Here is a 26,854-nt window from a genome sequence, read left to right on the forward strand (position 1 = left end):
TCGAAAGACAAAGAAAGCATCATTGAACTGGGGTTGGGGTGGGTCCTGGCTGGAAGACTTTTCAGCCAGTACAGACTGCTGTAAACAAATGGTGAGAAAACCTTTTTGCTTTTAAGTTCACTTAGCTTGTAAGTTAGGCATTAGCTTGCATTTTACTCTTTTTGTAACTAATCCTGACTTTTATGCATTATTACTTGTAATCACTTAAAATCTATCTTTCTATAGTTAATAAATTTATCATACTGTTTTATCTTGCCAGCGTGTTTGGATTAAAGTGTGTGGGAAACTCCATTTGAGATAACAAGGCTGGTGCATATAATTTTTCATTTATGAAATGAGGGACTTTATATGAGCCTGCATTGTTCAGTACTGTGCTTGACAGTACAAGATACACATTTCTGGTGGAAAGTCTGGGAATAGAGAATCTGCTAGTGCTCTTCTGCAGTGTAATTCATAAGTGGCTACCTAGCAGCACACACTGCAGTGTAGTGGGAGCAAGTTACATGCTGGAGGCAGTGTGTTAACTGGCCAGGAGTGACTGTTCACCTGTAAAGCAGTGTAAAAGGCATCTCAGGTTGAGAACTGAGGAGACACAGCTATTCAGCAGTCCAGACTGTACCTTGGGTAATATCACACTCTCCCTTTCCTATGTCCCATCTCCAGTTGTGGCCATCCCTGATACTTCAGAGGAAGATTTAAAAACAAAAAATGAAAAAAACCCAACCCACCGAATACATGGGGATGGGGGGGAATTCCCTTTCTGAACTCTGCAGGTCTCTGGCTGAAACCCTGAAATGCTAGTGCAGAAAACACCTTTCAGCAAAGATCCAGGGGCACAAATAGTACAACTTCCCCACCATCACTGGCCAAAATTTCCTTTTCCTTCCCACTACTGAGCTGAGTGCTGGCTGGCTGCTGCTCTCCTCAGAGGGACAGCATTTCAGAGGTGCTACATGTGTATTTGGGAAGATCTGTAGGATAGCTCATTTTGACAGGCCCTCGAGAGAAACAAACCAAAAAAAAAAAAGCATTTGTAAATTTGTCCACTTTGATGCTACTTCTTGTGTAATTTTTGTTGTATCTTAATGCTGGCACAGAATGACATGGCCTAATAGAACTCTGATTTAATTTGTTTCTTTAACAGTGTAATTCAGTATCTATAGCTAGAAAACCAAAGAAATGAGAGCTCATCCAAGTATCAGTGTAGAAAATCAGATATTATTTAATGGTATATTTTTCACATATAAAATTTTTCCATACAGGAGGGACAAACTACTCAAAAGAACAAAAGATTTAACTTCTGGATATTACAAAGGTAATTTTTTCTAGCCAGAAAGACAAACCAAGAGAAAACAAGACCCCTGACAATCTTTCCTCAAAAATATAATCCTCCTTAAAGTGAATTTAGTGCTTGTGAAAGATACCAGACTAAGGAGACTGAAAACTGAAGTGCTCTATCTATTTGCAGAACATGTACAGCTGCAAGCTTCATCACACTCTGCCCGCAGTGGGGCTCAATTCAACACAGTAGGAAGGATGACAGACTAATTCAGTCACCATATCCCTTCAGTGACCATTCATACTGCCAAGCAAGGATGACAACTATGACAGTGTGATATGGACACATTATCTGCCTATCAGTTGATTGAGGCTGCTAATTCGTATCATATAGTTCACTAAGAGCTGTCAGCTGGTTTCTGTTATTGCTAACCTTGTGTGATTCAGCTTGGTTACATAAAAGTGAAACAAACAGTTAACAGATCAGAGAGAGAGCCCAAGAATTCAGATTATAAACCCTAGTTTCTTGGCGGGTCACCTCTTATAGTTCCTTTGTCGGTACGGTACTTGTAAATGTGTGTTTAGAAAAAGACTGCAGCATAAATATTTGGTCCTAACTATAACAAGATTAGAATATTTTCATTGTAATAAAAAAAGAGTTCTAGGAAAATGTATAAAAGAATGATATCAAGGTTATAAAGGGTGCTACTTTAACATTGCTCCCATCTCGAAATTCTTTACTCCAAGAGTCCATCCGTGTATTTTAGGAAAACCAATATTTTTTCTACTGAATGTATGTTACAAAAATGAAGAAGGAAGCTCCCATAACGAAGGGCTTGTCTACATGGAGCAATTAATGAACCACAAGCTAGGGTGTTACAATGCATTAATTGTTCTGCACTAACTCCACGTGTAGACAAACTTACTGTACACTAAAAGTGCCTTTGTGCACTTTAGCTTAATACATTTTAAAGTGCATTAAGCTTAAACACCCCATTGTGACAAGAGATTTTGCCTCAGTTGCCCGAAATGCCTTACCAAGCACTAAATGGGAAAATCTGCAGAAAAGCCTCAGAAAGGATTTAAATTCAGAAAAAATATAAAATTGCTTAATTGAACATAAAATGAGTGGGGGTAGTGTCAGGATCCTTTGACATGCTTAGAACAGTAATTAGTTTTAAAAATAAAGCTTTAATTAAATAAAAATTAAGAATAATTTAAATTAGAAAATAAAGTAATGGTGGCCATCGGGTTTGTAATGTAGTGGGAAATCCCAAAGGAAGGCATGGGAGTGCATAGAAATGAATAGGGATGATACAATCAAGGCAAGGTATTACATCACTTCCTATGGGGAATGACTAAGCAAAACCCCATAGGAATACACTGTAGCCCATAGAAACCAATGGGACTTCCAGACAGGAAGTAGCTAGGGTTCATCCAAAGGTCAGCTGAAAAACCCCATAGGGATGCCTTGAGCCCACAGAAGTTTATGGGACAGGGGAAGAGCTTTCTGTACATGTGAATAATTACCACATGCTAATTAGTAATTAACATATGCTAATATATGGAAGCTGGCTGAGCTTGAGTGTCACATGTCTATACACATGCCATAATTAGCATATGCAAATCCATGAAAGCTGATTGGCTGAATTACGATAAGAAAGTAATAGCTAATGAGCTGAAACATATATAAAGGCAGCAGCCAGCAGGCTACAACTCTGTAGGGGACCAGGACCAACAAGAGCGCGGAGCTCTGCCAAACACCTCCAAGGAAGAAAAGCGCTTACAGGACAGTGGCTGTAGCATCAGCAAAACCCAGCAAGGAAGAGGCTGCTTGAAAGGCAGTTATAGCAGCAACAGCAGCAGCCCACCCAGGATTCCAGGGTTGTCCCTGGCTATGGCCATTTCTGCCACCAGCCAGCAGGAGATCTCCACAGCAGCCCAGCAGAAGTGACCAACAGGCTTCTGTCTCTCCTGCCTGAGGAGACTCTTTACCACAGGAGGAGGAGGAGGCAGCAGCTCACAGCCTGCTACCAGACCACGCTCCCTAGGCACCGTACCCTAGCCTCAGACAGAGCAGAAGGATTCACAGGGATTTTTAAGAAGGCTTCTGTACGTTTCATTGTCTTTTATTTGAGCATCCTAGAGCATGTGGGTTTAAAGTGTAAATAAAGCTGGATGCCTGTGGTCTGAGTGAGATCTCCCTACTCACCTAATGATTGCCTGATCAGCACTTGTTGCATGTTTAGTTTTTAAGTATTTAATGTTAATTGATACTGGTATATGTTTGTTATATGATATAGAGTATTAAGTGTGTGATTATATTGTTATATTATATGTGACAGTCAACTGAAACTGTAATTGTAGTGCTGTCTTTATTTGCCACGCTGCTTCAGGTTTATATTATAACTGTATTACCTCTATCTGCACTTTTACTATAACTAATCACTTCTAAATAAATATTATGTTTGTTTTCAAAGAATTTATTGCTTGTTGCTTATTCTTGATCGGAGGGCTGTATCTGTGTCCTTCAAGGGAAAGCTGGCTAACTGTGGCTTTCCCTGGAAAATCCCTAAGAGCACACCCCAACCGGTAGTACCAGAATAGATACATTGGAAATAAAGGGTTTCAAATTAAAAGTAGTGATTCTGAGCAACATTGTTGGCTTAATATAATTGAATCAAAATCTTCCGGTAACACCATGGGCACGCTCAGTGTGCAATAACAATATCCACATGGGGAGTTAGTGCAGAGTAGCTACTTTATTTTAAATTTATACCCTAGCTTACTTCCTACTAACTTCCTTTCAGTAGACAAGCCCCTAGAGTGTCTCAAAGGAAATACAGATGGAGATAAACATGCATTCATTTTTGTTGGTTTTTAATCTTAGGCCCTGTTTACACTTAGAAAAAAACTCTGTTAACCCATTTTTATAAAAGAGGGTTCACAATTACATCTTCTTCGGGACTCCTGTCATTCTAGTTTCTTTCTAAAACAGATTTTTCTCTAATAATCTTAGTAGCATCTTGTAACAGTGTAGTGCCTGTATTACATTTCATAACCCACTCTGAAATCTTGAAGTCTTTTATGTTTGTAATTGTACATACACAAGGACACACTCACAATTCTCTTTTTTTTTTTCTAGGTCACGGAACTATGGCACAAAGGACAGAAGTTGTAATTGCTTATTTCTTGGGCCTGCACACAGTGCTTGCACACATTGCACATCCAGAATTGATACTCTGTGATAGATCTTCCTGTTGCAACACAGGTTGGAAGTTTCCCTTCTCCACTAAAAAACAAAAGAGAAAAAAAACAACACATTGCTTTAGATTAAACCTGTTTGAGTATCTTAGTGATTTGAAAAACTTTCTTTGACCATCTGTAACAAATTTAGTTTTTCTCTACTTAGGTCTGCATCATTTTATTAGGTGTGGGGGCATAATTAAATCATGTGTTAGTGTACATTATTAATAGGGCTAGGTATGATAATCTTCCTGATCTGACACAGTACATGCATTAGTCTAGCATCAGCACTTAGAGCCAGCCACTTCCAATATCAAATGAAAGGATGAAAACTTCTATCATCATCATAATAACAAAACCAAAATGTAGTCAGCCTACCCCTCCAGAAGACCATCCAGATCAGATTTTTTGGTATGTTTAGGACAGTGTTTAGTGAATATCTCCAATGCAAGATCTTCATATTGCTGTCTCTGTTCAGGGCTAAGGGTTTCTAAGGATTCCAGTTTAACAAAGGCTTTTGAACAAGTACCAAATGCTCTATTGGCACATGCACAGAGAGCCAAAAGGGAATAGATCTCAACTGCAGGGATAATATCTTCATAATCTCGCAGGTGAAGGGCTAACAAATGAAAAGAATGAGAAAGTTACCACATGTCCCCTTGAACACGAATACAACTTAATTGTACTAGTACATTGTCTTCTTAATATCAATTACCTGATGAAATAAAACAAACAAAATAAAGCCAATGAAAATAGTAGAGAGCACAGATAGTCCTCCCTATTTTTAAAGAAGAAAATTTGTATTTAATTGTGAATTGAAATTTAAATATATGAATTAGGCCCTTCAATACAGACAGAAGGTAGAAGGCACAACATACCCAACTAACATCCATCGATTCCCCTGCAGCTCCACGGCTCTGATGTGAGCTTCATGGAAGCATCATTCAATGCACATAAATGTGTGGTCAATAACAACCCTATGGGGGTTATCAAACCTTGTCAGATAGTGACAAGTTAAACTTCAGACATCTTCTGGTAACCAGCCCCTAGACATTTTGGTAAAATTGGTAGCTATTCTGTAGAACTACCCAATGCTCAAACTGGCAACTAACTTAGCACCTGCTGACGATTGTTCCAACACTGTTAATTATATTTCTCATGTTCTACATTACGTGGATCAGGTAATGGGTGGAACAAACATGACAAATGTAAATGGAATTAATTTGTTTTACAAGTTTGTGTGGCTTAGACTGATTTCAGTTTTCATGCCATCTATATTGTAATAAATTATACCTGTTTTCATGGCCGTGTCTACATAACCTTCATAGAGCTGTCTTTGTGCAAGTATAAAAAAATGATAAGCCTCAGCTCCTCGCCAGGCATTATCTGTGAGGCGATTAGCTGAAGAAAGAACATCTTCCTCTAGCAAACCAGCTAAAGCTGAAGTAGCCTAAAAACAAAGGAATATCACAGGTAAACATTTCTGTTTAAAACACTCAACAGGAAGAGGGGAAAAGATTTTCCTAGTCACTATACCTATTTTCTATGTTAACTTAGGAAAATGTATATATATATTGTCCTAAAATGAATTTCACTATTTATACTATATAGTACATGGTACACATTTTCAGCCATACAAAATCATTTGTATCTGTGTAAATTACAGTGTTGTGTACATGTCTGAAAAACTGGCCCTGAATTTGTGCTTGAAATAACGTTTCAGTGACAGAGTTACAAAACTCAGTTTAAATTGCTCCAGTTGCTTCAGGTCACCTGAAGAAGAGCTCTGTGTAAGCTCAAAAGCTTCTCTCTTTCACCAACAGAAGTTGGTCCAAAAAAAGATCTCTCTCCCACCTTGTCTCTCTAATATCCTGGGACTGACACGGCTACAACACCACAGAAAGCATTTGAGACACTTTACCTCTGAACTCTTTCCTTTAACTTTTCCCCTCTGTGCATTTTTCACTTGTTCATGGTACTGTTCTACAAGTAAAGCTGACAATACATAAAGCTTTTTGACTCGTAAAGGTTTAGTCCTTTTCTTTGCTTCTTCATCTGCAATCTTAAAGAAATAAAGAATGTGGAAAATTGTGTCTCTAAAAATGAAAATTCTATTTCTTTTTTTTACAACTATATGCTAAAATTATCTTAAAGATCTTTGTGAAACATAGGAAGCTATGTCAAAAGTCAATTTTTTACTTGAATATTAGAATTTAATTTACAAACAAACAGATATATCTGAATATCATTCTCAATGTTTTAAATGCAGAATTTATATATTCTAGGTCTGGCTAACAGGCATATAAAGCCAGTCCTCATCTGGTGTAAATCAGTGTCGCTTTATTGAAGTCCATCAAACTACACCTATATACACCAGCTGAGAATCTTCCCCAACATGGTAACCTGAACTCTCTATAACAACAGACTCCGTTCAGAAACAATTCCGGTATAAATTAAAGACCTGACCCTGTGACTATCTCCATGCAGAAGGACCGCTGAAGTCAGTGGTACTCTATGCTGGGAGAGAAACAAGTTGTACAATTGGGGCCTAAAAAAAAAATGGAACTGTATGAACAGGTTAAGACAAAAATATTTCTAAACATGACAAGAATGTGTATTATTGTTATATTCCTTTGAAGGGGAACAATCTTGAAAGAAAACATTTATTTGGTCAGTCATTCCTGAATTCTCTTTGCTATTATTTCTGAGTGAATGAGAGCTCACTCCCTTTAGTCTAGCTAGTCCTTTAGCTTGATCCTGTATTGAAGTCATCACTGCAGTGGATATGCTTGGCTACGGTTGAAGAGGTAATTCTATTAAACATTCCTATACTAATGTACTTATAACTTTCTAAAAAAAATTACATTTTGAATTGAAATTTCTCATATTTGTTCTAAGTCAAGAGGTAAATTTAGAAAGTTTGATAAAAAATAATATAGACATTTTTCTATTACCTTGCTGGAAGGAAAAAAACCAAAACTAAAAATATATCTGCCTTTTATAACAAATATGTTTTGTAGACTTTTTTTGCATTCATGCAACTAAAAGTTCTGGGATTTTTAAAACTCAAATTTGACAAATTGATAGCTATCAGTGAGGACTAGAGTTTTTGCCATGAGAGGAGAAACAGTTTTAGAAATAATATACTTGTAAACATTTGCTGTAACAATTATATTTATATAGTGCCTGTCAACAAAAAATTGTCAAAAGCACTTTATAAACTTCAACTTGGATACAAACGGATTCAAACTATACACAGGGATCATTGCACCCACCTCTGAAGCTTACCAGCACAGAGCAACAGTTTTTGACAGGAAGTGAAGAAAAAAAATCTAACTGGGATTACTTGTTAATATGATAGTTCTGTAGTTACCGTGGCTTCCATATAATGATAACCATTTCCAGGGAACAAATGGCTCACACTGGAAAATTTAAACACTACACAACAGCAACTGATGCTAGCTAAATATAATGTTATTTCTGACTGGCCCATATTACATAAAATAAAAAACCATAATACCTTGAACATGAGTTTAGCAGCATCAAAAAAATAGTTGGCTTTACGATAGAGTTCTATGGCATCGAGGATTTTATTCTTTTCCAGTAAATGAGACGCGTATCTAGCTAGCAAGGATCCAATCTCTTTCATATTGTGATTTTTAGCCAACTCAACGGCTTTATTCCACTGGAAATAAGAATAGTCACAATTATTCAATTTCATGTGTTTTCAAATATATACTAAGAGCATACTTTTCATGTATATCAGCTAAAACATCATTTTAGAACATTACTACAGTAAAGTCAAAGAAACAGGTAAATACAATACATCTACAAATATTTATGCCATCAACAACCTTGTGTTCATTTTTGTAGCCATTTGGAATGACTATTTCCTTATAGTAAAAAATATCCTATCATGTTTTACACAGGAAAACAGAAGTTATGATTTTAATAAGCAAAGGATATAGCAAGCAATGTTTTTTTTTATTATTAGAATTGGCACTGACTGTAGGAAGCCTCTGAAAAAGGCTCAATGTGTATCCATCAGGAGCACCGGGGTTTTTGTGGATGGTATTTGTAGGCATCTATCTCTCCCCATGTTTTGAATCGGGAGCCTACACACTAACTCAGGCTTTGTGGTTCACAATGTTGTTCTTGTGATTTTCTGAGCACCTAAAAGTTAGTCATTGTGTCACAATGCCAAAGTCCCTTTGTGGATCTGGTTCTCCTTCTCTATTCAGTCCCTGGCTTTTCTCCTGAGATAGCTAATGATGATCCTAATTGGTAAACGGATAATGCAGCTGTGCCGCTGTAGCACAGACACTTACAACAGTGACAGAAGAGGTTCTTCATTGCTATAGTAAATCCCCCTCTCCAAGAGGCAGTAGCTGGGCTGATGGAGGAATTCTTCCATCGACCTAGCACTGTCTACACTGGGGCTTAGGTCAGCTTAACTTACATCCCTGAGCAACATAGTTAGGTTAACCTAACTTTCCAGTGTAGACCAGCATGTAGTATGATCTGCCTCTCACAAAGGTCTCATACCCTAACAGTTAGTGATTGGTTTAAACTCTAATGCATGAAGTTTTGAAGGGTACTGAATAGCCATCAGATGACCTATATGAAATGAAATCTCACTGGGGATCAAGAGGTAAAAATCCCATTGTTAATTCTTTTTTTCATTCCAAGACCACCTTCTGCCAGCTGCCAAATTTCTCACCTGGTTGAGATGTACACAGGTATCTACTGCATCCTTTGGTCGATTACATTTCAGAAAGGCAGTCACAGCTTGTTCACACATCCCCACTCTGACAAACATATGAGCTATGTCCTGGAAGACATCACAATTTTGTTACCATTTCTTTCCAGATCTTCAGGACAGTCCTTTAGTAACTGTAATACTATTACAAACTTCTGAATTTTTATTACTGATGCCGTTTACAGATTATAAAGAGAGAAAACACACTGCAGTAATCTAAAGCAATATATTCTGCTTTTACACCCTGTTTCTCAGATCTACATTGGTTTTCAATTAAAAGTGGTTCAAGGCAGAAAATCATCTTTTAATTATGTGCAGTTGGGTTCTTCCTTCTAGGATTTAGTGCATATACTAGAAAATTTAGCAGAACAGAATAGGGTTGGGAAAGAAGGAGGTTATGGCTATGTTTGTCCAAAACAGTGTAATAAGCTAAAAGGACATTCAGGTAACATGATTTGCCTTTACCATGTACTCTGGAATACAAATCAAACTAATTTTTAATTAGCTGTTACTCACTGGATCACTTCAGTTCATACTGATAGCGTCTTTCCCCCTTTTAGGATCAGGATAACCCCAATCTTCACTTTTCACTAACATTCCCTCTGTTGCTATTGCCAGGGGAGCTGAACCAGTGGTAGCAACCATGAGAAATTTGGGGCAAAAAAAGTCTAGTGCAGACAAGCTCACATGGTGAAAACCAAAATAACCATAATAATTTTCTTATATTTACAGGAAGTAACTTGTTATTTTCTGGAAGTGAATTAGCCAGATTCTCTAGTCCTTGGTAGTCTTCTAGCATGTAGTAACATTCAGCTAAACGTTCCTGGTTTCTTCCTTGTACATAATATTGTACAGCATTTATCCTAAGGATGAAAAAAAAAAGCCTACTAAGACAAACAAACTTAAATGTTAATATAGTGGTATCTGACTAAACACTAAGAAATAACTTGTTTACTAAGTACAGATTTGTAAATCAGAAATGAATATTTTCACCAGTTGGCTATGTTTTCTGGCATTATATAAACAACAGAAATACAGCTATTATGGAATGCACAAGAAATTTAGCTTCAGAATTTCATTATGTCGCAGCAGTAACAGGATCCAATGGCTAGAGCAAAGGTGGAAAGTCAGAAAATCTGGTGTTTATTACTCCATCTACAATGAGTGGACAAATCATTTATGCTAAATTTTCAGAAGTTGGCTGTGTTTGGGTGCCTCAGTTTAGTTGCCCATAGTCTGATCTTCACTCCAGCTGAAGTCAATGGGAGATGCAAGTGCTCAATATTTCTGAAAAACCAGGCCCTATGCATCCAAAGTTGGGCACCCAAAAGTGTGGCCTTTAAATTCTGTGGGAGCTGACTCCTTTACAGGGGCAGAGTTAATGTAGTTTTGGTGGCCTTAAGCATGCAGTTATATGCTGTGAGGAGTTTGGGTTTAAGATTAACCTTAACTCTGAAATTCCTCAGTCTTCCCTCTCTTTTTTGTCTGTTTCCCTACAACATGCTTGTAAGGCTTTTGGCCATTTTTTAACTAATATTTACTCATAACTTTTAACTCTAGCTTAACAAAATTGTTTGCCTAGGTTTTTTTTTTTTTTAAGTTGAAGAAATTTTGTAGCGATTGGATTCCTGGCAATTATTGCTTTTCTGTTCTCCCCGCTCTGAACAGCAGTTCTCTGTGGAATTTCAAAGCTGCAGGTGGCGGTGGGACACAGGCCCTATGAAACTTACTAGTTCTTCAAGGAGATAGGGCTGAATCACTCCAGTTCATACCACATTCACACACTCTGCACTCCAGCTCCCAAACGTGCCCCCAATACTCTGCGCTGAGCTTTACAAGGAGAGTCTTAATTACGAGACAGCTACCACCACTTCATTGTTTCCTGCTATAACACATACCATTTTTGTCTGTCTGCAAAATAGTCTCCAATAGCATTATGTGCTTGTTCAAGAAGAGTGTCATCTGCATCGCCTGAGCCTGTTTTCAATAGTTGCAATACTCGAAACCAGTCTCCCAGTTTTATCCGTAGACCAATCGCAAGATCTCTATAAATATCAGAAAATATTTGATAACAATGAAAAAAAGAAAATAAAATAGCTGCAGAAATTCTTGACAAAAGTATTCAGAAATACTACCCCTGCAGGTGAAGAGAAAGGAAACATGAAAGACTTATGGCCTGGAGACTTAGAGTGGCATAAAACTAAGGAAAACTACCCTGATTAGTTATCATGTCTTTTATTCTATTTATTTAACTGTCTATGTTTAAAAATAATTTTCAAAAAAGACTATTTGAAAGAAAAAAATACTTGTTTTGATTTAGATTGTGACGGTCTTTATGCAGCTTTCACAGTGGTGGGGAAGGGAATAACGGACTGCCCAGAATTCCAGCCCTCTGTGTAGTAGCTGCTACTGAAATGCTCTGAACAGCCATGAGGAAGGGTATACATCAGGGGTAGGCAACCTATGGCCCGTGTGCCGAAGGCGGCATGCGAGCTGATTTTTGGTGGCACTCTCACTGCCCGGGTCCTGGCCTCTGCATTTTAATTTAATTTTAAATGAAGCTTCTTAAACATTTTTAAAAACCTTATTTACTTTACATACAACAATAGTTTAGTTATAGATTATAGACTTATAGAAAGAGACCTTCTAAAAACATTAAAATGTATTACCGGCATGCAAAACCTTAAATTAGAGTGAATAAATGAAGACTCAGCACTCCACTTCTGAAAGGTTGCTGACCCCTGGTATACATTGTATCCCTTAAAGGGGTGTCACATACTGTGCAACCAAAGAGCTCTGGGAAGCATTCTGCCTCACTGACACAGAATGCCCTCTACAGGTTAATCATGTATTGTGTAAAAAGTTATTTTCTTTATCAGCTTTAAATTTGTTCCCTTTCACTTTTATTGGATGTCTCCTAGTATAAGAAAAGCTAATGGAAGCTTCTGACTGACATACCTTATACTATTTGTTATTTTAGATACCTCTTTCATGTCCCTTTTTATCTAAGCTTAAAGTCCAAGTCTATATATTGAAGACGTTCATGCTGCCACTCATTTGTCCTCCATCTCTGGACCCCTATTTCAACTACATCTTCTTGAGATGGGATGACCAGAACTAAACACAGTATTCCAGCTCAGGGTGTGCTCCTGGTTTATAATATTTGCAATATTATTTTCTACCTCATTCTTTTGAATCCTAAAAATTTGTTAGTCAAAAACAAAAGCAAACTATAACCCTTGAGCAGAAGTTTTCATTGAGCTGTCCAAACATCATCCATGGTGTGCTCCCATGTGATTACTGCTAATTTAAAAACCCAGCAACATGTATGTGTAATTCAAAGAAAGTAGGATTTAGCTAACTAACAGCAACTAGTTAACTGGCTAACTAAGTTTTAACTGTTTCTTTATATTTTTGGAATCTTAACTAAAACATCTACAGACTAACATTTAAAAGTCTATGAAGATTTAAATCTGATATGGATTGCTATATAGATCAATTAGAGAAGAGTGGAAGTAAGACTGTTTGGAATGTGCTAACCTAAATAATAAAGGGATTTATAATCTACCAGTATAGCAGTTTTCTCTATCTAACCTTGTTCTCTTTTTCAGAACTTGAAAAAGCCCTCAGTGCTTAAACATTCCCCCTTTGTTTAGTGCAAGCATTTATTTTATCTATTTTTTCTTTAGTTGTTGCTGGGGTTACTGTATGCAATTACCTTCTGTCCATATCCAAATACATTCTTTCAGCTTCCTCAAACCGGCCAAAGTAAGCTGCCACTTCAGCTTGTTTCATTGACTCGCTCTGCAGATTGCCTAGGCACTTCACAAATTTAATGCCTTGATAGTCTTTGCAGCGCACAAATGCTTGTTCAGCAGTTTGTAGGTCTAGCTTCTGAAGTGCGGCTTCAGCCAGGAGACGCCTGTATGATAAACACAGATAAAGTCACAGAGTTTAAGGAAAGAAGGGACCACCAGATTGAATCTGACGGCCTTATATCACATGCCACCAGCACCACCCACACCCGCACACAAAATCCAACAACCAAACTGAGTTCAAAGTATACAACCCAGAGGAGACTAGACTTATGTGTCACAGGCAAAAAACAGGAGTTATAGCTAGAAAAGCAGCCATACTAGAAAGTCATATTAGGAATTAATTAACTAGTCAAGTTAAAAAAAGACACCTAAATTGGGGCTAATTCAGCACCCACTTCTAGCACTACTAATCTCAATCTGGGTGTATGCCACCTGCATTTAGGATGGAAGAATCCCATGCACTGCTATAGGCTGGAGACCGACTGGCTAAGTGGCAGTTCTGCAGAAAAGGACCTGGGGATTACAGTGGATGAGAAGCTGGATATGAGTCAAGAGTGTGCCCTTGTTGCCAAGAAGGCTAATGGCATATTGGGCTGCATTAGTAGGAGCACTGCCAGCAGATTGAGGGAAGTGATTATTCCCCTCTATTCGGCACAGGTGAGGCCACATCTGGAGTATTGCATCCAGTTTTGGGCCCTCCACTACGGAAAGGATGTGGACAAATTGGAAAGAGTCCAGCGGAGGGCAACAAAAATGACTAGGGGGCTGGGGCACATGACTTACGAGAAGAGGCTGAGGGAACTGGGGTTATTTAGTCTGCAGAAGAGAAGAGGGAGGGAGGATTTGATAGCAGCCTTCAACTAACTGAAGGGGGGTTCCAAAGAGGATGGAGCTAGGCTGTTCTCAGTGGTGACAGATGACAGAACAAAGAACAGTGGTCTCAAGTTGCAGTGTGGGAGGTCTAGGTTGGATATTAGGAAACACTATTTCACTAGGAGGGTGGTGAAGCACTGGAATGGGTTACCTAGAGAGGTGGTGGAATCTCCTTCCTGAGAGGTTTTTAAGGCCTGACTTGACAAAGTCCTGGCTGGGATGATTTAGTTGGGGATTGGTCCTGCTTTGAGCAGGGGGTTGGACTACATGACCGCCTGAGGTTTCTTCCAACCCGAATCTTCTATGAGTCTATGATTCTAACATCCAGTGGAGTGTCCAGTTCCACTGCATATATATTAACACAAGCATGCATTCATCAGAAATTAATGGTACAAATAATTTAAAGGATTTGTAATGGCTTCCACTTCTAGTTCATCTGGTCAAGACTACTCCAGGTTGGTAGGGAGTCAGGAACTGAATGTCATTGTGTTTTACGACTCTTCAGTAGAGCTACGTGAAATTTTTCATACAAATAGTTTATTAACCAAAAAAACGCAGTTGCAGGTTGACCAAAACTATTCACTACTTTGCGCTGAGTTCAATGAATGACAAAAGTCAAACTGTTTTGGTAATGTTGAAACCCAAGTTCAGGTCCCTACTGCATTGGAGCAGGGACCTGTACTTGAGTCTCCTACATCATACTGTCATTCACAGTGGCAATTCGTAGTCATTCATATGACAAGGAACAGTCACTGGGCCAGGGAATGAAAGTGAGAATGATTCTACAATCTGGTAGTTAGCACACTCACCTGAGAGGTGGGAGACCCAAGTTCAAGTTCCTCCTTCACATCAGGCTGAAGGGGGATTTGAACCTAGGTCTCCCATACCCTGGTGAGTGATCTAACCACTGGCTTAATGCCTGTAAGGGAGACATCATCACCCTCTCTGCTTATTTTTGTAAATCCTTTCTTTTTGTCAAAACACCTGAAAATCTAAATGAAATGTTTGGGTTCAAAATGACACACAAAAATTCATTTCCATATTACCAAAATGTTTGGACTCAAAACTTTTCATTTTGATAATGTCAAAATGTTTCAGTTAGTTTTGACAGACACTAGGACTCATAGAAAATGGATAAGGGAAGCAAAGGGACCCAAGGAAAATACAGACCAGCAGAGTTAAGATCAATAAAAAGGAGCGTTTTTTTAGTATAGTAGGAACAAAAAGAATCCTGACAATAGTATTAGTTCATTACTAGATGGAAAATGGTAGAATTATCAATAAAAATACAGAAAAGGTAGAGGCGTTCAATCAATATTTGTTCTGCATTTGGGGAGAAAACAGATGATAGACAACAACACACTTTCAATTCTACTAGTATATTAGGAGGATATTACACAGCGGCTACTAAAGTTAGACATTTTTAAAATCATTTTTAAAAAGTACAGACAACTTGCATCTAAGAGTTTTAAAAGAGCAGTCTGAGAGGCTGGACCATTTTTTAATATTGATTTTCAATAAATCTTGGAACACTGGGGAAGTTCCAGAAGACCGGATTGTGCCAATATTTAAAAAGGATAAATAGGATGACTTGGGTAATTATAGGATGGTCAGTCTGACATCAATTGCAGGCAAGATAATGGAACAGCTGATATGGGACTCAATTAATAAATAATTAAAAGGAGGATAATATAATAATTAATGCCAATCAATGTGTGTTTACGGAAAATAATTTCTGTCAAACTAACTGATTTTTTTTGATGAGATTACAGGTTTGGTTGATAAAGATAACAGTGTTGACTTAATATAGTTAGTCTTTTGTAAGGCATTTGACTTGATACTGCACGACATTTTGATTTGACATTTGGAAGCTGAAGCTAAACAAGTTCAGACTGGAAATAAAGGTGTAATTTTTTAACTGTGAGAGTAAATTAATCACTGGAACAATTTACCAAGGATTGTGGTGGATTTGCCATCACTGATAATTTTTAAATCAAGATTGGGTGTTTTTCTAAAAGACACGCTCTAGGAATAGTTCTCTGGTCTGTTTTACACAAGAGGTCGGACTACATGATCACAATCGTCCCTTCTGGCTTTGGAATCTATGAATCTATGACACCGGGGTTTTTTTCACCTTTCAGTTTGCCTGAAAACATTACAGAAATGTCATTTTCAGTTCAACCCAAAACAGTTTTTCCCCCTGGATTGTTTGAAATTGGCAGCGAACCAAACATTCCATTATTCACCCAGATCTATTCTTCAGTGGCCTATGTGAAATGCACTGATGGACTCTATTCAGATTCATATTGACATGTCTCCCCCACACAAATCACAGTAGACAGCCTTGATGACAGTCTCAGCCAGGGGTGATGGAAGCTCCCTAAAAGTGTGTGCGGGGGGGGGGGGGGAGGGGGCACCAGTGCCTGAACCATGGCCCTGACCCCTGCACCATCCCTTCCCCCAAACTCCTACCCTCACACCACACCTTTCCCCTGAGGCCTTCACCCTTCCATTGCCTCTTCCCCCCAAGACCCAGACCCCACTTGCTCCTCTCTGCCACCTCCCCCCGTCGCTTGCCCTTACGGCTGGAAAAAGTGATGGGGCCAGGGCCCTTGGCCACCCCTGTTCTCACCTTGTCGGCCCAGAAGTAAATGCACCATGGAGGGTAAATTATCCCTCTCCATCCCTATGGATGGTAGCTGCAGGTTAGCATTGAGGTACTGTGACAGGGCAGTGTGGGGAGGCTGTCACTGCCACTGCCCATGCTGTTCTGAAGATAAATAAAGGATTTCTACCCCCTTGTCAATCTGGCATTTGAATGAGCTCTAAAATGTATTACAAAAACAAAACTAAGTAGGGCTTAGATCCTCAACATATTGAATGAGTCAGTACAACCAGAGCACTAATTGCATAGTGCTCCAAGATTAGTTGGCAAAAACAGGACTACTACTGCTCCAGTCACTGGACACCCACAACAGATACATCAAGCATGGTCTACACCAGGGATTCTCAACCTTTTTCTTTCTGACTCCCCCTTCCCCCCCACACATATGCTATAAAAACTCCACAGCCCCCTTGTGCCACAACTACTGTTTTTCTTCATAGAAAAGCCAGGACCAGTGTTAGTGGGTAGAAAGCAGGGCAAGCGCCTGGGCCCCCACGTCCCAGGGGGCCCTTTGAAGTTAACATGCTCAACTTCAGCCTTGGGTGGTGGGGCTTCAGGCCCCAGGCTTCAGTCCCATGCGGTGAGGCTTTGTCTTTCTATTCTGTGCCCCAAAAAGTCTAATTCCAGCCCTTCTTGGCGGAGCCCCAGTGGTTGAGAACCACTGATCTACATCAACCCAATATTTGCTGCATCAAATGAAGGAGAATAGCAAGTAAGATCAGGAGGATTTGGCTCATGCTTTATGGGGCTACTTTATGAAACTTACTGGGGCATGGAGAGTTATACAATAAATGGTCCCTTTTCTACTGAAATAAATAGTGGGTACTAGCCAAAAATAGCTTAGCTACTTCAGTAAGATAGAACTTTAGCAAAAATTTGGATAATTATATTTTAAAAGTTTCAGGTATCAATCCTATTTATGAATATACAGACTTGGAAAAAAAAAAAACCACGCACACACATAAGTCCATGGTAAAGAGTGTTTCATAAAATTTCATCTTTTACAGCAAGTCTGATTCAGTAACAGAGGAGGAGAAGGACCTCAGAGTATTGGTTGATCACAGGATGACTATGAGCCGCCAATGTGATATGGCCGTTAAAAAAAGCTAATGCGGTCTTGGGATGCATCAGGCAAGGTATTTCTAGTAAAGATAAGGAGATGTTAGTACCGTTATATAAGGCACTGGTGAGACCTCATCTGGTATATTGTGTGCAGTTCTGGTCTCCCATGTTTAAGAAGGATGAATTCAAACTGGAACAGGTACAGAGAAGGGCTACTAGGATGATCCGAGTAATGGAAAACCTGTCTTATGAAAGGAGACTGAAAGAGCTTGGCTTGGTTAGCCTAACCAAAAGAAGGCTGAGGGGAGATATGATTGCTCTTTATAAATATATACGAGGGATAAATATCAGGAAGGGAGAGGAATTATTTAAGTTTAGTACCAATGTGGACACAAACAAATGGATATAAACTGGACACTAAGAAGTTTAGACTTGAAATTACATGAAGGTTTCTAACCATTAGAGGAGTGAAGTTCTGAACAGCCTTCCAAGGGGAGTAGTGGGGGCAAAAGACATATCTGGCTTCAAGACTAAGCTTGATAAGTTTATGGAGGGGATGGTATGATGGGATAGCCTAATTTTGGCAATTAATTGATCTTTGATTATTAGCAGGTAAATATGCCCAATGGCCTGTGATAGGATGTTAGATGGGGTGGGATCTGAGCTACTACGGAGAGTTCTTTCCTGGGTGCTGGCTGGTGAGTCTTGCCCAAGGTTTAACTGATTGCCATATTTGGGGTCAGGAAGGAATTTTCCTCCAGGGCAGATTGGCAGAGGCCCTGGAGGTTTTTCGCCTTCCTCTGCAGCTGGAGGATTCTCGGCACCTTGAGGTCTTTAAAACACGATTTAAGGACTTCAATAACTCAGACATAGGTTAGGGGTTTGCTACAGGAGTGGGTGGGTGAGATTCTGTGGCCTGCGTTGTGCAGGAGGTCAGAGTAGATGATCATAATGGTCCCTTCTGACCTTAAAGTCTATGAGTCTAAGTAACAGAGAATGATCAAATTCACTTTGGGCTAGCTTGGTCTGCTATGCTGACACAAATCATTTCAATAGTTTCAAAACAAAGCCATAAATAACTCCGGAAACAGATAAATGTAGTAAGTCTCTGGATCCTTAAAAAGGACTGGCATCACTCCACAGTATCTTATTAAGGAAATTCTAGTCTTAGCTATTGCCATTTCATTTTTTCTTTAAATTGTTTACTATGGCAATTACACATTCAACCTCTGAGATATGGGCTTTCACAAGTTTCTTTCTTTGTTCACTATTATTGCTTTTATACAGTGTACTGTGTAGGACTATGAAATTCAGTTTTAACCTTTGGGTCTATGTTTAATTATAGTGTGTAGAAATCTCCTTTCCATCCTTTCCTCACACCACCCACAGTGCAAAACCCTGTTTCATGCCAGAGTCATCTCAAAACTTAACCCCTCGACCCTGCTTTCTCTTCTTGCCTTTTTCCAGGCTATTCAAAATCCACGCAAGGCCCTTGTATTCTCATTTGTTTTCCAAAGTGCTATGTACGCTTTCAGTACTTGATAAAAATGCAATGTTGTTTAAAAACAACTTTAAATATTCAGACCTGTCATAATGTTTGATTTCTGTTGTTTCTACTAGCTATTTTATTTATATCACATTGTAAGCTTCTTGAGACAATGACTGTGTCTTTATATATGTTTATACAGCACTGAGCACAAAGGGTGTTCTAGCCACTAATGCAATAAAAATATTAGATAAAAAGAGAAACACTATACTATGTCTTTATAATTATTCATTTTATAGATTAAATTGCCACTGCTTCGTTAGGAGACTTCAAAGGAACTCTTAGATGCTGCACAGGAAGTGGTGGTAATTCAGCAGATGGCATTCCTTTCCTACACAGAACTGAAGAAATGCCTCAAGTCCAGTCTACACTACAGACCTATAGTGGTATAGCTACATTGCTCAGTGACACAGTTAACTGACCTAACCCCCAGTATAGACAGCGCTATGTCTGCGGGAAAGCTTCTCCTGCTGACACAGCTACCGTCTCTTGGGGAGGTGGATTAACTATATACCAGTGGTCCCCAACCTTTTTGTGGCCAGTAGCACATTCATGTTTTCAGAAGAGTGTGGCGGGTGCCAACAATTTTTCCAAGGCTTATTTTGTATTTGTACATTAAATAATACAAAAAACCTCACATTTAATATAACATAATATATGAATCCAGAGAGAAGAGGGAAGCCGGAGAGAAGCTGCGAGGACAGAGAACACCGGCGCCTGCAGCCCCAGAGTTCTCTGTCCCCGGCCGGTGCGGGGCCGCAGCTTCTCTCTAGCTTACACCACGGCCCCACACCTGCCAGGGACTGAGAACACCGGCACCCACAGCCTGCAGCCCCGAGTTCTCTGTCCCCGGCAGGCGCGGCTTGTCTCCCCTGCTGGGCACCAGGCAGGCCCCGCACCTGCTGGGAACAGAGAACACCGTGCTTGCAGCCTGAGTTCTCTGTTCCTATCAGGTGCTGGACTGCGGCTTCTCTCCCCTGCTGGGCACTAGGCAGGCGCACATAAATGCCCCCGCGGGCGCCATGGCACCCGCGGGCACCACGTTGGGGACCACTGAACTATACCAATGGGAGAGCTCTCTCACATTGGCTTACAGCAGGGGTCGGCAACCTTTCAGAAGTGGTGTGCCGAGTCTTCATTTATTCACTCTAATTTAAGGTTTCGCGTGCCAGCAATACATTTTAAGAAGGTCTCTTTCTATAAGTCTATAATATATAACTAAACTATTGTTGTATGTAAAGTAAATAAGGTTTTTAAACTGTTTAAGAAGCTTCATTTAAAATTAAATTATAAATAAATAAATTAAATTGCAGAGTTCCCCAGACCGGTGGCCAGGACCCGGGCAGTGTAAGTGCCACTGAAAATCAGCTCACATGCCGCCTATGGCGCACATGCCACAGGTTGCCTACCCCTGGACAGCATCTTCATTAAGGTGCTGCAGCTGTGCTGATGCAGTGTTTTAAGTTTAGACTTGCCCTGAGTGTGATATTATAGGACACTTGCTGTAGGCAATAGCCTTTCAAATGAGAATGTAAAGAGGAGGTTCTGATCATGATAAATCAACAAACAGCCTCTTGTTGTGGATTGGTCAAAATGTCACTGAAGTTGGTGGGTGTAACCACTGAAGACAGCTGTAAGAAATAGTTAAACTCATTCATAGCAGCCCCACATAGAACAAAGGCAAACCTAAGGCTTTGTCTACATTTACTAGCACTTTTGTCAGCAAAACTTTTGTTGGTCAAGGGTGTGAAAAAACCACCCCTCTGACTGACCTAAGTTTCACCGACAGAAGTGCCGGTGTGGAGAGCGCTACGCCGGTGGGAGAGCTCTCTCCTGCCAGCATACAGTGGCTACATAGGAGACCTTACAGCAGTGCCGCTGCGCTGCTGAAAGTTCCGTAGAGTAGACATAGTCTTAGCCTGCCCAGGAGTTAGAACAATATGGGTGGAGGGTCTGGCTGAGTATTGATTTAGGTAACGGTGTGTGTATGGGAGAAAGACTGTGATGCTGGCAGACCAGGTGCCAGCTCGTGCCTAGGCCTCAACTAAATACTGACAAATGCATAGCTGGAAACTGGCCTGGCTCATCTCTGTGTTAGCATTGTTAAAACAGATGTTAAATTGATAAGAATGTGTTTAGTATTTAGACTTTATGAAATGCTGGTAGGATGCTGCATGTAGTAATCTCACTTATAACACCTATACCGCGTGTTATAAAGTTATATTAAGTGTTTGCATTGTAAACCTCTGTAACTGTAACTCAAACAGGAAAGAAGCATTAGTTAATGTAAAGGCTGGCTTCCTACAGAAGTTGTCAGGTCCTGCACGTAGGAAGGCCCATTGAAATCGAATAAGCCACTGTGAAACATCAAAGGACAAAGACTTTGTTGACTTCTCCCTCCACAGGAAGAGGAGCCATGCATGAGGGCTCATCCCATCAGTTTGAACTCTGGGGGAAGGGAATAAAAATCCTTAGCCAGAAGACACTGATCTATTCTGCTTGGACTTTGAGAGGGCATGATTTCTAAGCACAAGCAAGAGATCAGCAGCTGCTTAGCCTGGGTTAGCCCCAAAGGACATATAGAGCTTGCTTATGATATAAGTTTCTATTATGTTTTGGAACCTAAGACTGCAAGTCATTTGTGTGTGTATGTTTACCTGCTTTAACCTTGTAAATAACTCATTTCTTTTTCTAATTGATAAATCTTTAGTTAATTTATTATAGGACTGTCTACAAGCCTTGTCTTTCGATTGAGATCTGAGGTACAATTGAGCTGGTTCAAGCATCAAGTGTAGTGAACTGATGAGATCCCTATAGGTATTTAGGTCATATTGTAATGGCATACAGAGCCTGAGACTTGCAAAATATAGCATGTCCACAAAACATCACAAGTCAGATTTACAAACTTAATATTTTCAAAGACACCAGTAAAGTTTTTGATGTGCTGCAAAATGAACAATGCTGGAGCAGCTCAGGATTAGTTTCTAGGGTTTTTGTTTATGGTTTTTGTTTTAAGTGTAGGGGGAATGTGTTGGACATCTGCCTTCATTTAAGTCAGACTTGGGCTGTCAAAAAATGAAATTATTTTCTTATTACAGGAACACTATATATTAGTTATCACACTAAACAACTACAAGAAAAGAAGCCCCCCAACACTGTCAATCATTAAGAAGAGACAAGACTAGTTTAGCCTCTACCTGTAAGTTTGTCTTCTTATAAGAAGGAATCCGTCAGTCAGAAACTATTGTAAAACTGCTCCAAATGAAAGTTAAGACATTCCCTTTTCCCTTTATGCCAAGAATGAATCTTGGCAGGAAAGCAAGCGATAAGTGAGCAGCTAAAGTACATTCCCCAAAAAGGAGGTACTTTAGCAAGTTTTGTATTCTGCAGGATTGCAAACAAATAAACAAAAAATTACAAGGTCTCTGGATACCACTCGCATGCTCTACCAAGACTGTGGGGGGGTGGGGGGGAATGAAGCAGGAGTGTGTACAGAGAGGACATAACCAAGCCTCTTGCCTGACTGGGTCTGATTGTGCTTCAAAGCTATCAAAAGAAGAGAGAGCCCATTGTTTGGAATGGCAAGATAATATGTATAAAACAGTGATTCTCTAAACTTGGGGTGTGCCCCCCTAAAGGGGAGTGGAGGAACGTTCGGGGAGTACGGGGAGGCGCAGGCCAGCCCTCATGGGAGGGCAGGCAGGGAGCGCCACCCAGTCCTTCTCTGCTCCCAGCTCTGCTCCTTGCCCTGGCCCTGACCACAGCCTCACTCCCGGCCCCAGCTGCAGCTCTGACCCGGGCCCCAATCACAGCCCCACTCCCAGCCCTCAGCTCTGACTGCAGCCCCCGGCTCCTGACCCCAATCACGGGCCCACTCCTGGCCCCAGCTCCTGACTGCAGCCCTGGCCTCAGCTCCCCACTGCATCTCTGGCCCCAGCCCTGGCTCCCAATTGTGCCTCTGTCCCTGGCTCCCCACAGTGGCTCTGGCCCCAGTTGCCGATCACGGCTCTGGCCCTGTTCCCAGCCCTGGCTGCTGGGGGTCGTGAACCAGATAAGTGGGGGGAGGGGCACAAACAAAAAAGTTTAGGCACCACTGGGTATAAATGATGTGCTAGGATACTTGTCCACCTACCCACTCCCTGCTCTTATGACCTGGGACATAGAAACATGCAGGCTTGTTACCTCTGTGTGTTCTGATGGCAGATGGGCTGGCAAGACCCTAAGCTTTTCAAACCATTTTGTTTATTCTGGAGGGTGCTAATGCAACTAAAACAGTAGGTAGCTGGAGCAGTTTTCTAATCCGTATTATAATATTGTTTCACAGCAAGTGCTGTGTAAGCAACTTGACCCACAATCTACCTTTCAAAGGCCATTTCTATACTACAAACTTGGGTTGATGTAAATTATGTTGGCACAAAGCCACTGCAGTTAGTATAACATTCATGTGCACAGATATTTGGTTCCTGTCAGCATTGAATATACTCACCAGTAGTGCTTGTATTGATGTGCAGTGCAGTGCACCATGGGTTGGTATCCCAGTGTGCAATCATCATCATCCGGTGCACTGTCTTTCGGGAAAATTTGGCAATACATGGTAAGACTGAAAAGTCATGCTGTGGCAACTAAGAGCAAGGGGTCATATTCCCATCATGAAACTTTCTCCATCCCATAATGACAAACATACCCCATAATTTTCACGCAATGCAGATTTGGGATGATGAGCAGTGGCTGCAGATCTTTTGGATATGAAAGCCATATTCCTGGATCTGTGTATTGAGCTTGTCCCAGCCCTCCAATACAGAGACAACAGAATGAGCTGCATGGACAGTTGAGAAGCGAGTGGTGATTGCACTACGGAAGCTTGAAACGTCAAATTGCTACCGGCCAATGGGAAATCATTTTGGAGTTGGAAAATACACCGGAGGGGTCTTTGTCATGCAAGTGTGCAGGGTCGTTAATCGTCTTCTACTATGCAGCACTGTGACTCTCGGTAATGTGTAAGGCATAGTTGATAGATTTGCAGCAATGGAGTTTCCAAACTGTGGTGGGGTGATAGACAGCATGTATATCCCTATTTTGGCGCCAGACCACCTTGCCACAGAGTACACCAACAGAAAGGGCTACTTTTTCATGGTTATGCAAGCATTGGTGTATCACTGGGACATTTCACTGATATCAATACCGGCTGGTCAGGGAAGGTGCATGACATTCGTATCTTTAAGAATACAGGACTATTCAGACTGAAAGAAGGGGCATTTCCTAACTGGTGGAACCATTGGTGATGTTGAAATGCCAATAGTGATCCTGGGGGACCCAGCCTACCCCTTGCTCTACACCAGCCACTTTGACACCACCAAAGAAAGATTCAACTACCAGCTCAGCAGGTGCAGAACGACAGTTCAGTGTGCTTTTGGTAGATTGAAAGGGAACTAGCATTGTTTACTCACAAGACTGGATCTCTGCAAGAAAAATATCCCAATGGTTATAGCTGTCTGATGGTGTCCTGCATAATATCTGTGAGGCAAAGGTGGAAAAGTTGCCACAGGGGTGGAGAGCGGAGGTGGAGCAGCTGTCTGCTGAGTTTGATGAAACATACACAAGGGCTATAAGAAGAGCTCAATATGGAGCTATGTGGCTGAGGGAGGCCCACTATATCTTTCTACAATAAACTAGGAGACTTGTTTAAGAAGGAAAAGCAGATGAAAAGACAGGTTTGTAATCCATGGAAGCAGCAGAAGAAAGGATTTTGAAAAGGGATTTTACCAAAGTCTAGGATGTGGATTATCTTCTATGAATTGGGAAGACTCCTCAATCCCGACCTCCTCAATCAATGCTCGACTGTCTCGTAGCGATCGGATCTCAAAGGTAATGATGTTTTCTTTGTTAGGATGTTCAGGATTCTAAAAGAATGAAGTAAAAGACCAAATTTTTACTCACTGCCTTTACCACCACTTAGAAACTGCCATTGTGCAAATCATGTTACATAGACACAAAGTTTTCCTAAAACAGAAATTAAATTACACTTACTTTCAATATTTCATCCAAAAGAACAGATTTAATTTCTAAATCTTCAAAGTTGCAAATATATCCAGAAGTCTGAATGGGTTCCTTAAAATAAATATGGTTAAAAGGTAATGAACAACTTTACATAAATCTGATAAAAGTTTCATATTTTTTTGCAGAGTTGTTGTAGCTGCGTTGGTCCAAGGATATTAGACAAAATGAGTGAAATATCTTTTACAGGACCAATTTTGTTAATGAAAGAGACAAGCTTTCAAACTTACGCAGAGCTCTTCTTCAGGTCTGGGAACAGTACTCAGGATATGTCTACTTCAGTGTAGATTCTTACTACAGCAACAAAACGGGTTCTTCCAACACTATTAAATCCACCTCCTTGAGAGGCAGTAACTAGGTTGACAGAAGAATTCTTCCGTTGATCTAGCACTGTCTACACTGTGACTTAGGCTGGCTTAACACATCTCTCAGGGGTATGGATATTTTGCATCTGCCAGTGACATAGTGTAGACCAGCCCTAAGAGTTACAGCTAAATACAAGGTGGAACCAACTGTTTAGCATAACAAGTTAACATGTTATAAGATAACTGCTAACTTCACCTTGAGCGGTAACTCCTCTGCAGTTGTAGGACAAAGAAGGGCTAGTGGACTAAAATCCAGTATCTTTATTGAGTCCATGATTTTTAGTGTCTAAGGGCTGATCTACACAGAAAACGTACATCGGCATAGCTACATCTCTCAAGAGTGTGAAAAATCCATACCCCTAAGAGATGTAGCTATGCTAACGTAAGCCCCCAGTGTAGACAGCGTTAGGTCAACAGAAGAATTGTGTTGACCTAGATACCACCTCTCAGGGAGGTGGAGTTACTACAGTGATGTAAGAACCCCTTTTGTCGTTATAGTGTCTACACTAGAAATGCTAAAGCAGCACAGCTGTAGCGCTGAAGTTGTTCCGCTGTAGCATTTCTAGTGTAAAACATAGTCTAACAAGGTCTTTTGAAGGGTTCCTTTGAGGATAAGAACAGACTGTGGGTGAACATTTTTCAGAAAATCATCACTCCATAACTGACCTCTCAGTCCTCATCCTTAAAGGAAATGTACACAACGCCTTCAAAAGATGAGCCTGGCAGCTTAAATTCATAACTTTGCTACACGCTAAAAATCATGGACTTGGTAAAGATACTGGATGAATGGCTTTTTACAACATTCTGTAACTCATCAACCCTCCTTTGTCCTAGTGACACTCTGAGTACCTTGCCAGATCCGAAGAAGAGCTCTGTGTAAGCTCAAAAGCTTGTCTCTTTCACCAATTGAAGTTGGTCCAATAAAAGATATTACCTCATCCACCTTGTTTCTCTCATAGTTTCATATATGTAAACAGACTTCCTTCTTCCCCAAATTAAATTTTAATGACATTTCTTATGAGGAACAGATGCACAATACAATAACCAATCTTACATATAGATGTATAGCAGTGGTCACCAACCGGTCAATCATGACTGACAGGTCAATCCTAGAGAATTTCCCAGTCGATCGCGATCTTCGGTGGCACAGCAGGGCTGCTGGTAAGTCAAGCTTCCTGCCTGCCCCGG

General features: G+C 40.3%; 1 protein-coding gene across 2 annotated transcripts in view; it reads right to left on the reverse strand.

The window, feature by feature from the left end:
• Positions 1-4,348: 4,348 nt before the first annotated feature.
• The window catches only part of WDR35 (WD repeat domain 35), an 82,607-nt gene continuing 60,101 nt past the window's right edge, over positions 4,349-26,854 (reverse strand). Inside the window, exons 18-28 of one of the 2 annotated variants that reach the window (XM_039531150.1) lie at positions 25,275-25,355; positions 25,011-25,147; positions 13,002-13,205; positions 11,182-11,328; positions 10,014-10,146; positions 9,245-9,355; positions 8,045-8,209; positions 6,446-6,586; positions 5,818-5,974; positions 4,903-5,143; positions 4,349-4,570 (exon numbers count right to left, since the gene is read on the reverse strand). In XM_039531150.1, coding sequence (XP_039387084.1) covers positions 4,420-4,570; positions 4,903-5,143; positions 5,818-5,974; positions 6,446-6,586; positions 8,045-8,209; positions 9,245-9,355; positions 10,014-10,146; positions 11,182-11,328; positions 13,002-13,205; positions 25,011-25,147; positions 25,275-25,355 — 1,668 coding nt within the window. In that variant the 3' untranslated portion in view covers positions 4,349-4,419. The remainder of the gene's footprint in view (positions 4,571-4,902; positions 5,144-5,817; positions 5,975-6,445; positions 6,587-8,044; positions 8,210-9,244; positions 9,356-10,013; positions 10,147-11,181; positions 11,329-13,001; positions 13,206-25,010; positions 25,148-25,274; positions 25,356-26,854) is intronic. The other variant, XM_039531151.1, reaches the window with a different exon arrangement.

This window comes from Mauremys reevesii, linkage group 3 (assembly GCF_016161935.1).
Source record: "Mauremys reevesii isolate NIE-2019 linkage group 3, ASM1616193v1, whole genome shotgun sequence".
In the NCBI taxonomy this organism is placed as follows: Eukaryota; Metazoa; Chordata; order Testudines; family Geoemydidae; genus Mauremys; species Mauremys reevesii.